At 42.5% G+C, this 12,471-nt stretch overlaps 1 protein-coding gene across 1 annotated transcript; it reads right to left on the reverse strand.

Annotated features, from left to right (window-relative positions):
- Window positions 1-8,235: 8,235 nt before the first annotated feature.
- On the reverse strand, window positions 8,236-10,858 carry CXCR4 (C-X-C motif chemokine receptor 4). Its single transcript, XM_035332304.1, has 2 exons — window positions 10,738-10,858; window positions 8,236-9,818 (listed from the first exon to the last, which is right to left on the reverse strand). Exons 1-2 carry the CDS (start codon window positions 10,774-10,776, stop codon window positions 8,757-8,759), a joined length of 1,101 nt encoding a protein of 366 aa, XP_035188195.1. The 5' UTR covers window positions 10,777-10,858; the 3' UTR covers window positions 8,236-8,756.
- Between the last annotated feature and the right edge of the window lie 1,613 nt (window positions 10,859-12,471).

The following is a 12,471-nucleotide window of genomic DNA, read 5'->3' on the forward strand; positions in this document are numbered from 1 at the left end:
ATCTAATTACCCTTTTTTTTTCAGTAAATGAAATAATTCTCCTTGGTGTATTTCTATGGCTGTATAAGCTGCATAGTGTATAGAGAAACTGGTGTCTGTACGTGATGCTGGTGTCTTAACAAGCTTTTAAATAAAGCTGTTATTTCTGACTAAAGTCTGCACAGGTGAAATACAACTACGTAATGTCTTCCTGAGAAACAGGTGGCAGCACTTAAAATCCTGCCTTCAGTAACTGTCCTCGCTGAAGATTTAACAACAGAAAGGATAACTGGCTACCTACATCTTTCTTCTGTGTAAATGCTGCCTGATGGTAATTATAACTAGTTTGCAAAAACATCCATAATCATTTACCAATTTCCTATTGGAACAGAGCTGAAGGTGGATTTTGATAAATAGGAGGGGTGGGTAAATCACTTGCTTTCTTGTAATGCTTTTTGGTAAAAGTTTTAAGTAAATTTGTGTAAGATGATGCATCAGATTGGTGGCTTTTAGGGGGCATAATGGGTCCTAGTTTGGAAAGCAACTGAAAAAGCACATGTAGGATGATGCCTGTGGTACTAGCAACAAGATTTTAAAATGGATTAGCTTTAGAAACTGGAATTATTTGACAAAAAATCTTTGTTCTGAGTGTTAATTGTTACTGGAACTGCTGAATGAATGGAGAGGATCTCTTTCAAACACCTGGGTAGCAGAGGGGTTCTTAAGTATCACAGACAAAGGATCTCACATCCTTCATCTGTCACAGTTTTTATTAGGGAGTGTCCACAAAGTGCTTGATGAAGAGGCAGTTTCTTACCTATTAGCTGGTAGGAAGAAGCAAGAGTGAGCAGTTTCAAGAATTCATGGGTCTGTCAGTTATTTATTCTCTGGGCTCAACTATAGTTAGATGGGTGTACACTACACTGAATATTCATGTGTTTGCCAAGCTCTCTCCTTCATTACAGAGTGGTAGGAAAGACTTACAGCTCTGCACATTTAGATCATATAATCTGAGCATATTTAATTTGGCTTCAAGATAACCAGGCTGACTCTTTTCTTCAGTGGGACTAAGTTTGGGTTTAAGTTTGGGTTTGAGGCAGAGATTTAATGTTTTCTTTCTAAGCATACTTCATACCAAGAGGCAATTTCTTCTTTCCTTGATGGATAGGATAATTAAAAGTAGAGAGAGTCACAGCATAATACTTAAGGGAAATTCTTGGCATTTTTCTTAATAGGAAGCCCTGTTAAAATTTAGTGGCTCTGTTAAATAGCAGTCAGGCTCTCTACCTTTCAAGGAATCTGCTTTTTAAAAACATACATCACATTCAGAAAGTCCTGTGGACTACAGATGAATGTAGATTTAGGGTTTGTCTTAACAAATAGCTACATTAAATCTGATGAGTGATACAAGTTATAATCAAGAACATGATTCATCACGCTATTACAGATCTCTTTAGTTTAAAATACTGCTCTCTCTTATTTGAGCCTAGTTTCAGGGAAAAGTCCACTGTCAGGTAGTCAGCGGGTAATCGTGGGTTGGTTATGGGGGAAGTAGGGCTCACTTCCCTTGGACAGGGGCATCTCATTCTCTCAGTGCCTTTTCAGCCTCTTGCCCTCTACCTGAGAACTGTTTTATGTTTGTTTAACACTTTGGCTGTTTACTCAGGGAAGTTTTGACAAGATAGCTAAACCAGCCTTAACAACTTGCTGCTCCCAAAAGGCAAGATCCCACTTCCCCCCAGCTCCCAGGTGCCTCGTTCCACCCTCACTCTTGCAAATGCTCTGGCTTTTGATGCTTTAGTGAGCCAATTCAATTCTATTCACTTTATTTTGCTGGTTTCTTTTCTATGGGTGGAGGGTTTCACAAAACATAGGGAACTGAGAGCTCATTGCCATCGAAAGAAAAAGTTCAGCAAGTCTGCGTCACCACTTTTCTTTCTTCCTGAGCCATGTGCCTGGCTGCTTACTTTTTTTCTCATGGATGTAGTCAGCCCTCTGGTAAGTTAACTTCATTAAAATGGCATAAAACAAATTAGAAAAAAGAATAGATGCTATCTATTTAGACAATTATATCTGTTCAAAAGATGGTGTGAATGATTCTATAGATAATTCATGGCAGGATATAGGCCCACAGGACTAAGAACTGAAGAGTATTGAAGATACGCAGTGAAAGGATTTGAAGACAAAAGGAGTGAAGGAGGTTGGAGACCTTCCCATCAGAGCAAACTATTAGATTGCTTCAAATTCCCGTGAAAACCAGTCTTCAGCAGCTGAACTGCCTTGCCAAGAGTCACATGTGCTTGCAGGGGTAATAGTAAATGAGAGCAGGAAGGGCACTGTGAGGTGTGAGAAAATGCTTTCTGGCCCTGCTGACTATTAGATCAGCTCAGTTGCCGCATGTCAGTGCATCGTGAGGGCCCAGCTCCATGCAGGATGGCACTGTCAGAGAAAATTTACCCAGCTGAAACACTGCGGTGGGATGTGGGAGAAAGACAGCAAGCAAGGGCACTGGGGGACGGGACTGACCTGGAAGGCCATGAAAAGGAAGGTAGTCAAAAGTAAGGGCTAAGGACAGCAGGAATTCATTAGATCTACTTTGCTGTCAGGTTAAATCTAACATGAAGCCATGCCCTTGTACAATAATCCCTTCGTCCCCATTATTCATGTTAGAGACTCTAGCTTCTCTTGCTGATACATCCCTGTACTGAGTTCCAGCAGTGCACTTAACACTTGTATGATAGATGTAATTCCTTCCCCAAAGAGCAGGAAGAATAGATTGCAGGCTTGTGATGAACCCAGTTTTGACAGGACTCATCTATTACCGTCACGTTAAAACATGCCTGTTGAAAAACAGAATCATTGTCTTGCTTTTCACTATTTTAGAGACAGAGTCGATCTAGGGAAACTGAGGCCCCAGTCTGGGCTTCTGCTATCAAGCATACCAACATTCCTCTCCTTGGTGAACTCACATAGGCTGACTTGGCAGAATAAACGTTTTGAAAGATAACTTTAAATACCAGATATTTTCCCCAAGGAAAAAAAAAATATATATTAGCCTAGAAGGGGGCAGAGCTGAAGAAGAGGGACAGGCATAAGCAAGGTGACAGGTGGAATGTCCAGTAAAAGGTTGAGTAGCTGGGAGAGGAGTGTTAAAGAAAGATATTCTTTGAACTTTTCAGGTTTATTTTTGTCTGTTGAGGACTGTTATGCTCACCTTTGGCAAGCTGAAACATCAGGGATTTTGTTAGTGATTATTATTGCTGTCCAGCCTTACTGCAGCCTTGCAGAGCGCATTGGTAGGGAGAGCAAACTCAGGTGGTCGTGTAGCCGCCTTGGCAGCAGTGCTGGCACCAACACACGGGTGAGGGACCCCCCAGCTGGGCTCATCCAGCCCTCTCTTGGGGAAGATCTGCCACATCAGGGAGTGCTGAATAGAAATCAAGGAGGTAAACAAATGTCGCTGTGTTTGCACTTTAAGAAACTTGAGAATAAAAACAATCTTTGAGTTAAAACTTCGCATATGATATAGAAGTAAATTATCTTTTGGCTAAAGGAAAACAGATGTTGGAAGGGAAATGCATGTGAGGACAGAAACTGTTGTGAAGCATTTTTGCTTTGAACAGTTTCTCTTTACTTTTTCTTTCTTGTCTAGGTTATGGTGTGTAGTCCTAACAGAATGGAACCATTGCAAATTCTATAAAGTTATAATTCTAAAGGAAAAGTCAAGTCGAATAGAAGTTATGAGAAGGCGATAGTAGACAAAAAAATGCAGTATAAACAGCAAGTAACAAAACACATCAGCCCAGCATCTCTTCACAATGTATCCCTTCACAAAATCCCTAGAAAGTTCTGCTCTGTTCGACAAGTTTGTGTGGTAAGAATCTGTTCTGGTGTGAATTCCAAAAGATAAGGATATTTAAAATGCTGACCTATTTCTTTCAAACATTATGCCACTAAAGACAAATTACTGTCTGCCTGTTGATAGCTGGCTATGCAAAGCTTGCGTGCCTCCGGTAAGAGAAAACCCTTTTGCTGAAAATTTATTTCTGTTAGGTTCACCAGAACCATCCCACCTGCTCCATACTGAAAGATCTAATTTCTTGTAGGTCTCTGGCTGCAGCTGAAATCAGAGGAACTCATAATCTTCATTTGTAATTGATTTGGGCTAGAAGGGCATAGTCTTTAAGAAGCATAATTCTTTATGTACTCTGACCTTTGAGTTCAGTGGGGGCTCGTCACTAAAGCCTCCTGCCCTTTTAAGAAAGTAGTCATTTTAATTAATATCTTCTCTATCTGCAAGGAGTCCAGACTTCTCGGAAAGTCAGCAGTCGCTTTGCTGGAGCCTGGATCACTTGTATCAACAATTGAAAATGGTGCTTATAATGTATATTGTCATCCATATGTAAACTTATTTGCATCTCTGTGTAAAGTGAGCACAAGTGTGCTACAACTACTATTAAAATTTAGTTTTATTCAAAAACGATAAGCATAGCATTGTTTTCTCCATGTCTGGTTAGTACTAGAATGATAGGAAGATAGTAACAGCGTTGATGTTGAAACAAATGGTCTTTAAACTTCATCCTGCTAAAGATTAAATATTTTCAGGGAAAATTAAAACTGTAACAGAAGATTTGTTGAATAAAGAGAAAAGATTTTAAGAATCTGTGCCTCCCTTACAAGAAATAATCCCAGAGCTCACGGAATTTCAATTGACATGTGATTTATGACTGTGAAAAAGAGTCTATCGCTCTTTCAAAACATGAAGTGAGGGAGTGGCATCCTTTCAGCAAAAACTCTGGTGCCCTATCTGCTTAAATGTTTCCTAAGTTTCAGCACTATGAGAATATGAGAATGCTCCATTGTTAGGGGATTCTGGAGGCATGCCTGGATCAAGGAAGTGCTTCCTCGTCATGCTGTTTCCTTTCCCAAACAATATAAAAAATGGCCTTTTCAACCAAACATCTAGAGGTGGTCACTTTGTACATTGTCCAACTAGAGCTCAACCATCATGAGATAAACCATTCATTTGTATGAAAGGCTCCATGTTATTTCTGCGACTTCCTTTTTATTTTCATGGTGATTTTGTTTTGATTTATGTATATGCATGGGAGTTGAACCCCCTCTACAATGATTGCGTCATAGGATCAGCCAAGAAAAAACAAGACACGCCACATCTATAGCCTGCATGCATTAGCTCTGACACCCTCACAACCACTTGGCTTCTCCCATCCTCCTCAAAGGGGGACTCCACACAACCTGATCAGGAGGAGCGCAAATACACTGTGCCAATAATGGGTTATAGCGTAATTTTATCCCACTGCTTGAAGTAGTCTAAATTTACCTCCAAACAGTATTTCAGATGAAGCAAGAGTAAGTTCATGCGTCTGCTCCTTTCTTGGTTTACACTCGCCTGATCCAAAGGATTTCTAACTAATCTTAAGCACTCACCAGGCGTGCATTATAGCATTAGGTGAATGTCCACGTTCCAGTCCAGGCACTGCTGCTGGCACGTTGCATCAGCTGTAGCAGGCAAATTCTGAATTCTGTAGAGAGTCTTTGTAAACAAATTCTAATGTCTTTGTAAATACATTCTATTTTTTTAATTACCACGTAACTTTTTTAAGATGAGAAAGCATTTTAACTGTTTTGTAAACAGTACTCATGTCTGTTTTCTATATCTCACGGTGCATATTTAAAAGTAGTTGAGCTATTATTTTACACCAAAGTGCTGAGACCATGCATTTTGTATGTCTTAAAGAAAAAATCGTAGCATTATTCTCTCTGCTAGACAGGAAAAATTAGACTTGGAAGAGCTCTTTGGAAACTGGAAAGTTCTCCGTGGATGTGGACTTGTTTGCTGTATGCATTTCATAGTTACGGCTATTCACCTTTATGACTGAGCTTGCACTTTGAGAAATACATTTACAAGGAATACTTTTGATTCACAAAGGCATAAAAACAGTCATGGCCTCAACCAAAATCTGCTTACAGGCAATGTGACTTTAAAAGGGAATTAATTGTTTTTTTGCTTGTTAGTTTTTTACCAACATGGTATATTTGTAGGAGCTTTGAGTGAAATTTGCTTGATACATCCTCAGAGGTAAAAGGACAGAATTGGAATCATACTTTCTTATTGTTTCCTCATGGCAACTTAGTTCAATTTGCAGATATGTTCTCTATTACCACTACAAGTATATTCATATTTATTGATACATAAAGTTTAAAAATACGTGGCTTTTGACTCATTTCTTTGCTGGAGCCAAACCCCAGTAATCTTTCTAAAGACATCCTTCTGTCCATAGTTTCACTAATTCTACTGAGAACAATGGCAGTTGTGTACAACTAATGTAGGTCTCATCTCTCTTTGGCACGGGTTCTCTTTTAATATTGCTGATTTATTTTCTACACAAATGGTTTCTGTTGTTTGTTTAAAGTGTCCTTTTGGTGGTCTTTGCCAGTAACAGGGACTGCTGGGGTTATTCCAACGTGCACCCTCTTTCCTGCTAACTCTCTGCGAGAGGTAACAGTTGGCTGACTGTGAAGCATAATAGGAATAATCTAAGTTAATGCTAGAGGGCTCTAAACATTTCCTCAGCAAATAAGCAGCAATGTGTTGATAGCCAGTAAGTATTTTATAAGTGCAATTAAGTCACAGTGATTGATTGGATGGGGTGGAAATCAGAATCTTTTAGAACAACAAATTCTTCATGGGGAAATGCTCACTAAATTAAGAAAACACACAAACGAACAACAAAAATAAACCATTGAAGAAGTTCTGCTCCCATGTCACGTTTTCCTCATTTCTCAACACTGTGAGGAGAAATTTGATGAAAGCAAGACCTTTTGTTTCTTGAGATTGCATCGTTTTCTGTTGTTAGTTTACGTTATGCCAAGTGAAGTTACACATTTGAGTTTAATTGATCCAAAAGGTTAGTTACTAAAAGGGGGGGGGAGCCTGCTTCCTCTCTTTTTACCTCTTCCTCTTACTTTTCTCTCCCTGTGCCTGGCTCCACATTACAGGGTCTTGCCCTTTTCTAATGCTTATGGACACCTTGTTAATTCAGTTCACTAAATTGCTAGATTTTTTTTTTCCTGCCATGTTAGCTTTGTGCTGATTCAGCAAACTGAGTCAGCTCAACACAGAATCAGATGACTATTGCAAAAAGTCATTGCAAGCGTGCAGGATGCAGCCAAGGTGCTGCAGCTTCCTGACTGAAGAGCAGGGGAGGTGAAAACAGGTCTTGCATTTATGAATATATCTAAAATAAAACATACAATTTAATATATGGTTTAACATAGTGGGACATACATTTAGTTGCTCTGCTTCTTAAGACATTCTGAGTATTTTCACTGAAATATCCATGTTGTTCATTTCACTTAAGTTCTATGTGACAAATAGGATTGTTTATCTTTTGCTTTTTCAGAAGACTACCCGACTGTTTACTATTTAGATAAGTAGCAGTTGTGTTTGTTTTTAGTGTGAGAACACACAAATACTCCCAATGACTCTTTCCTCTTGCATATTTATTACTTTTGAACATACTCAAACATGAAGATATAGCTAACTTAGAGAAGTAAGATTAGTTATTGGAAATTCTATAGTCTGGCTAGTTCCTACTAAAAAAAAAATGTTAAAAAATCCGTTATGTGCCTTTTTTAAAAAGAAAATCAACAGGGTTATATAGAGAAAATGTGGATGTAGACGGGACAGGGAAAGCTCTGTAGTGAAGAATACCTTCCAGAGTAGAGATAACCCAAGGACTTTAGTTCAAACAACATCAAATAATAAAATGTCTTTCATTCAGCTACTTTTGATTACTGTTGGCATGTGAAACTAGGAATCATACAGGGCAGAAATGTAGCATTGGCTTTATATGCATGGTGTGAAGGTTAGTCACATGCAGTACTCTTAGTTTGACACTTCATTGGCTGTAAACCTTAGCAAGTGCTTGAATAGATGGCTTTTCATTTGTGGATGTTTTGCTCTCAAAAATCTCTTTGTTTCACGTGATAGTTTAAGTCATTCTAAAGAAAACGTTAACTGGAGTAAATGCATTCTGGTTAAAAAAAAACAAAGCCCAACAAACAATCTAGAACTCACAGGTGTCAACTGAACAATCAGTATGTACTGAAACTCGTTTTCCCCCTATTCATCTAAGAGCCATGCACTTTTCAAAATTATTGTGCAGCGAGTATTGTACTTAAAAGCATTGAGAAAAACATCTAACCTGAAATAAAAATACCACTCAAAATAACTTTTTGTCATATACTTTTATTTACCTTGAACAGAAAAGTTTGCAAACCACTGAGAATGGGGAAAAAAACCTAGCATGTAACACAGGCGGCTTTGGTTATAAGTGCCATTTCTACAGCAGAGTTAAGCTATTGTAAACCAAACATCTTGTAGTAATGTAAAAATTTCCAGCAAAAGGTTTTTTTAAAAAATTTAACAGCAACACTGAAAACATTTACATATAAACAACAGAGAAATATTTTCTAAACTTTTAACAGCCACTTGCTACAATCCAGAAGTGTTTAGTTCACATCTCTATACAAACACTAAAACTTTTGTGAACTAACCACTTGTCCACAGGACCTGCCTAGACAGTTTATCATCAATACGAAAGTTTTATATAAATAAGTCAATTAAACTCCACAGAGACTAAAAGAAACAATAAAAAAAAATCCAACTGTAAATAAATCTGTACATTATGGTCAGTCTCATTCTTGAGCAACTTTTAAAGTGTCTCTTTATAAAATGATGGCAAGGGGCAGTGTTAGCTGGAATGGAAACTTGAAGACTCCGACTCTGTAGAAACAGAAGAATGTCCCCCACGTTTGCTTTTTGAAAGAATCTTGAGGCTTGATCCTCTGCTAACTGATGTCAAGGCGTTTTGTGCTGATGTTTTGAATTTGGCACCCAGGAAGGCATAGAGAATCGGATTCAGGCAGCAATGGAAGAATGCTAGGGCTTCTGTAATGGAGATCCATTTATGCACGATTGTCTCCAAGCTGCAGCGATGTCTGATGACTCCAAGCAAGATGAATGTATCTATGCTGATGCCAATGTAATACGGCAGCCAGCAGGCAAAGAAGGCGAGGATGAGGATGACTGTTGTCTTCAAGGCTTTGCGCTTCTGGTGGCCTTTTGAATGTGACAGCTTAGATATTATAATACAGTAGCACGTCAGGATTATCAGACCAGGCAAGACAAGTCCTACCAAGATATGCTGAAATCTGAATGAAATCAGCCAGTTTTCGTGAGGGTACATGCGATCACACAGATACTTTCCTTCTACTTCACTAGTACCGGCAAAAATTATATCAGGCACTGTCAGAAGCACAGCGGGTAGCCACACGCCTACATACACCACCTTCTCAGCCAACAGCTTTCGTGGGCGCTGGCTGTTGGTGGCATGGACTATTGCCAGGTAACGATCTAAACTTATAAAGGCCAAAATCAAGACACTGCTATAGAGGTTGACTGTGTAAATGACGTGAACTGCCTTACACAGCACATTCCCAAAGTACCAGCTTATCGCCGCATCCACAGACCAGAACGGCAAGGTGATGACGAAAAGGAGGTCAGCCACAGAGAGGTGCAGCCTGTATTTATCAGTCATGCTTCTCTGCTTCTTCTGGTAGCCCATAACAACAATAACCAATCCATTCCCGATTATTCCTGTGAGGAAGATGATGGAGTAGATAGTCGGCAAGAAGATCCGGTTGAAATCAGCGTTTTCATGCTGGAAGCATGGCTCTCCATAGTCTCCGTAGTCACCTGAGCCAATCTCATCCGTGCCATTATCAGAAAATTCAATGATCAGCCCAGAGGACAGCTGAAAATAAAATAAAATAAAATTAGATATTAGCACTTTTAGAAAGGCTCCCTCTACGTAACATGCTATATATGATGTGTTAGGACACTAAACAGTCTCCAACACCACAAAGAGGCAAACTTTTTGAAAACCAGATAAATGCTATTTATATACTTAACATATGTACTTATGATGCATATAAAGTGTTCAGCAAATAGGAGCTAGTTAAGAAAAAACTTGCTTTGTCCTTCTCTGAGGCGTAGGGTCCTGTAACTGAGGACGGGATGGAAGGGAAGAGGCTCGCTAAGGGCTGCCTGTGAGCCAGCCTCCCCTCAGGACACCTCAGCGCTAACAGCACGCCTACCGCAAACGGCAGCGAGCAGCCACCAAGCAGTGACACCGGTCGGTCCCTCTGCGCCCCGTGAAGAGGATGGGGCGGAGGAGAAGCGGAGAGGGGGTACCTGTGCGGCGGTGCACAGGGGACAAGCGGCAGCCAGGGCTGCCCGCGGGGGGCGCGCAGGGACGTGGGGGGCTCCCCGTGGGCGCCGTGCCGCGGGGGGCGGCCGGCCTGAGGCGAGCGGTGGAAAAAGGAAGCGAAATTCTGGTGAGGGCACGAAAAGCGCGCCCGGAAACCACCAACGGCTCGGGGCACGGCGCTGAGGGGCGGCAGGGCGGCGGGGCGGCTGCCACCTGGCCCCTCGCAGCCCCGTCGGGGGGCGGCAGGCGGCGAAGCCCGGGGGCACCCAGCGCCAAGGGGGCACCACCCGAAGCCGGAGCCCTCAGGGAAGATGCCGGGACCCTCACGGAGCCCCAGGGCAGCGCGGACAGCGGGGCCAACCCTCCCCGGCTTCGCGTCGTCCCCTTTGATCCCGCAGAGCGCCAAGCGGGGGGAGAGTACTCCCGATCCCTCTGTACGATCCCCCCCCCCCCCGTCACTTACATCCAGGCTGTCGAGGCTGCTGTCCATGTTCCGAGCCATGCCGACCTCTCCTCTGGCAGCCGCCCCGGCGGGACGCGGCCCTTTATCAGTTCCCCGCCGCCCCCCCCCGCCCCGGGGGCAGCTCCCGCCTGGCTCCTCCCCGACGGGTGGCACCGGGGCCCGGCCTCGGGCCGCCCTTTGTCCGCGTGGTGGCGGCTGGCGGGGCGCTGAGCCCTTCGGAGGGGTCTGTCCGCCTCGGGGAGAGCCCCCCCGGGGGTCCCGGGCAGCCGGGGTGAGGCCGCTGAGGGAGCAGGAGGAGGAGGAGGAGGAGGAGGAGGAAGAGCGGTCCCCGAGTGCCCTGGTGACATGGGGCTGGCTGCTGTCCCCGCTGGCAGAGAGAGGCAGGGGGTGAGGGCACGGTCCCAGCTCCGAGGGTCCCCCCGCAGCCCCTCGCATCCCGGGGTCGGGAGGCCGGGCAGGAGCTGCAGGTGCCCCACGTCTCGGGGCTGGGGGGGGCAGCAGGCTGCGGGGCACTGCGGGCGGTGTGAGTGGTCAGGAGACAATAGAGTAAAGTGGAACAATAGGAAATGGGAAGAGCATAAAACGAGCCGCCAACTTCATCTAACATCATGGATTTGCATGCTTAGTGTCTCGTGATCTAAAAATAGACACCGGTTTCTTTATTTTTCTTTATTTGCCCACGAGTATCAGGAACTGCTCATCCTTCTCTTCAGCCTCAAGGCGAGGAAATTAACTTTTTAAATATGAAGGCTGAGCATCCTCAGCTGTGACCTGTTCCCAGTACTTGGATAGTCTAAAACAAAAGAGAAAAAACTAAAATTGTGGGTATAGGATAAAAATAGCAGTCACAAAATAGTTTGCAAGGGAAAACTAGCCCAAATAAAAATAAAAGAGAATCATGAATTCCCTTTACAGGTATCTCTAGGGACTCAGTGCTGTTGATACTCATGCAGGTAAACTAATTTGCAGAAATTTTTCACTAGTTTTGGTGAGAGTAGTTCCCACGATTTCACAACTCACATCATAGTGAGTAATTATATTGGGAATAATTGATTCAGTTATATGGATTTACTCTTTACAGTTGGAATTTGGAAAGAAGAGAAGAGGGGAAAAGGGCATTCTGTATGTAATAACAATGTGCTCAGATTACACTGGCAGTCTCAAGGGATGAATGAAGTGAAAGTCTATCAAAAGCTTTATTCTTAAATCCTCCTCTTGCCAGTTTACATGGCCTGAGTTAGCTACCAGTTTTAGATAAAAAAGATTATTTGCAGGTATTTGACAAGAGTTACTCTTCACCTATTCCCCTAATAACTCTAGAACTTCTTATGCACTCTCATGCTTATGACTAGTGAAGCCCACCCAGTTCCAACCCCCTGCCATGGGCAGGGACACCTCCCACCACACCAGGTTGCCCAAAGCCCCATCCAGCCTGGCCTTAAATGCTTCCAGGGATGGGGCATCCACAGCTTCTCTGGGCATCCTCTTCCAGTGCCTCACCACCCCCATAGTGAAGGATTTCTTCCAAATATCTAATCTAAATCTACTTTTTTTTTTTTTTTTTTTTTTTTTAAGCCATTTCCCCTTGTCCTATCACTACAATCCCTGATAAAAGTCACTCACCTGCATTCCTGTAGACCCCCTTTAGGTACTGGAAGGCCGCTGGTTATCTTTCTTTTTGTTAAAAATGCGGTATGTAAGGTATGACCCTTAATGTCATTATGTACTTTAACT

The sequence above is a fragment of the Oxyura jamaicensis genome, chromosome 7 (assembly GCF_011077185.1).
Source record: "Oxyura jamaicensis isolate SHBP4307 breed ruddy duck chromosome 7, BPBGC_Ojam_1.0, whole genome shotgun sequence".
Lineage (NCBI taxonomy): Eukaryota > Metazoa > Chordata > Aves > Anseriformes > Anatidae > Oxyura > Oxyura jamaicensis.

Coding starts and splice junctions, on each gene's coding strand:
- CXCR4 (XM_035332304.1), bottom strand. CDS start 10,776: ATGGCTCGGAACATGGACAGCAGCCTCGACAGCCTGGAT. Junction 9,819..10,737: donor GCAGCCTCGACAGCCTGGAT/GTAAGTGACGGG, acceptor TTTTATTTTCAG/CTGTCCTCTGGGCTGATCAT.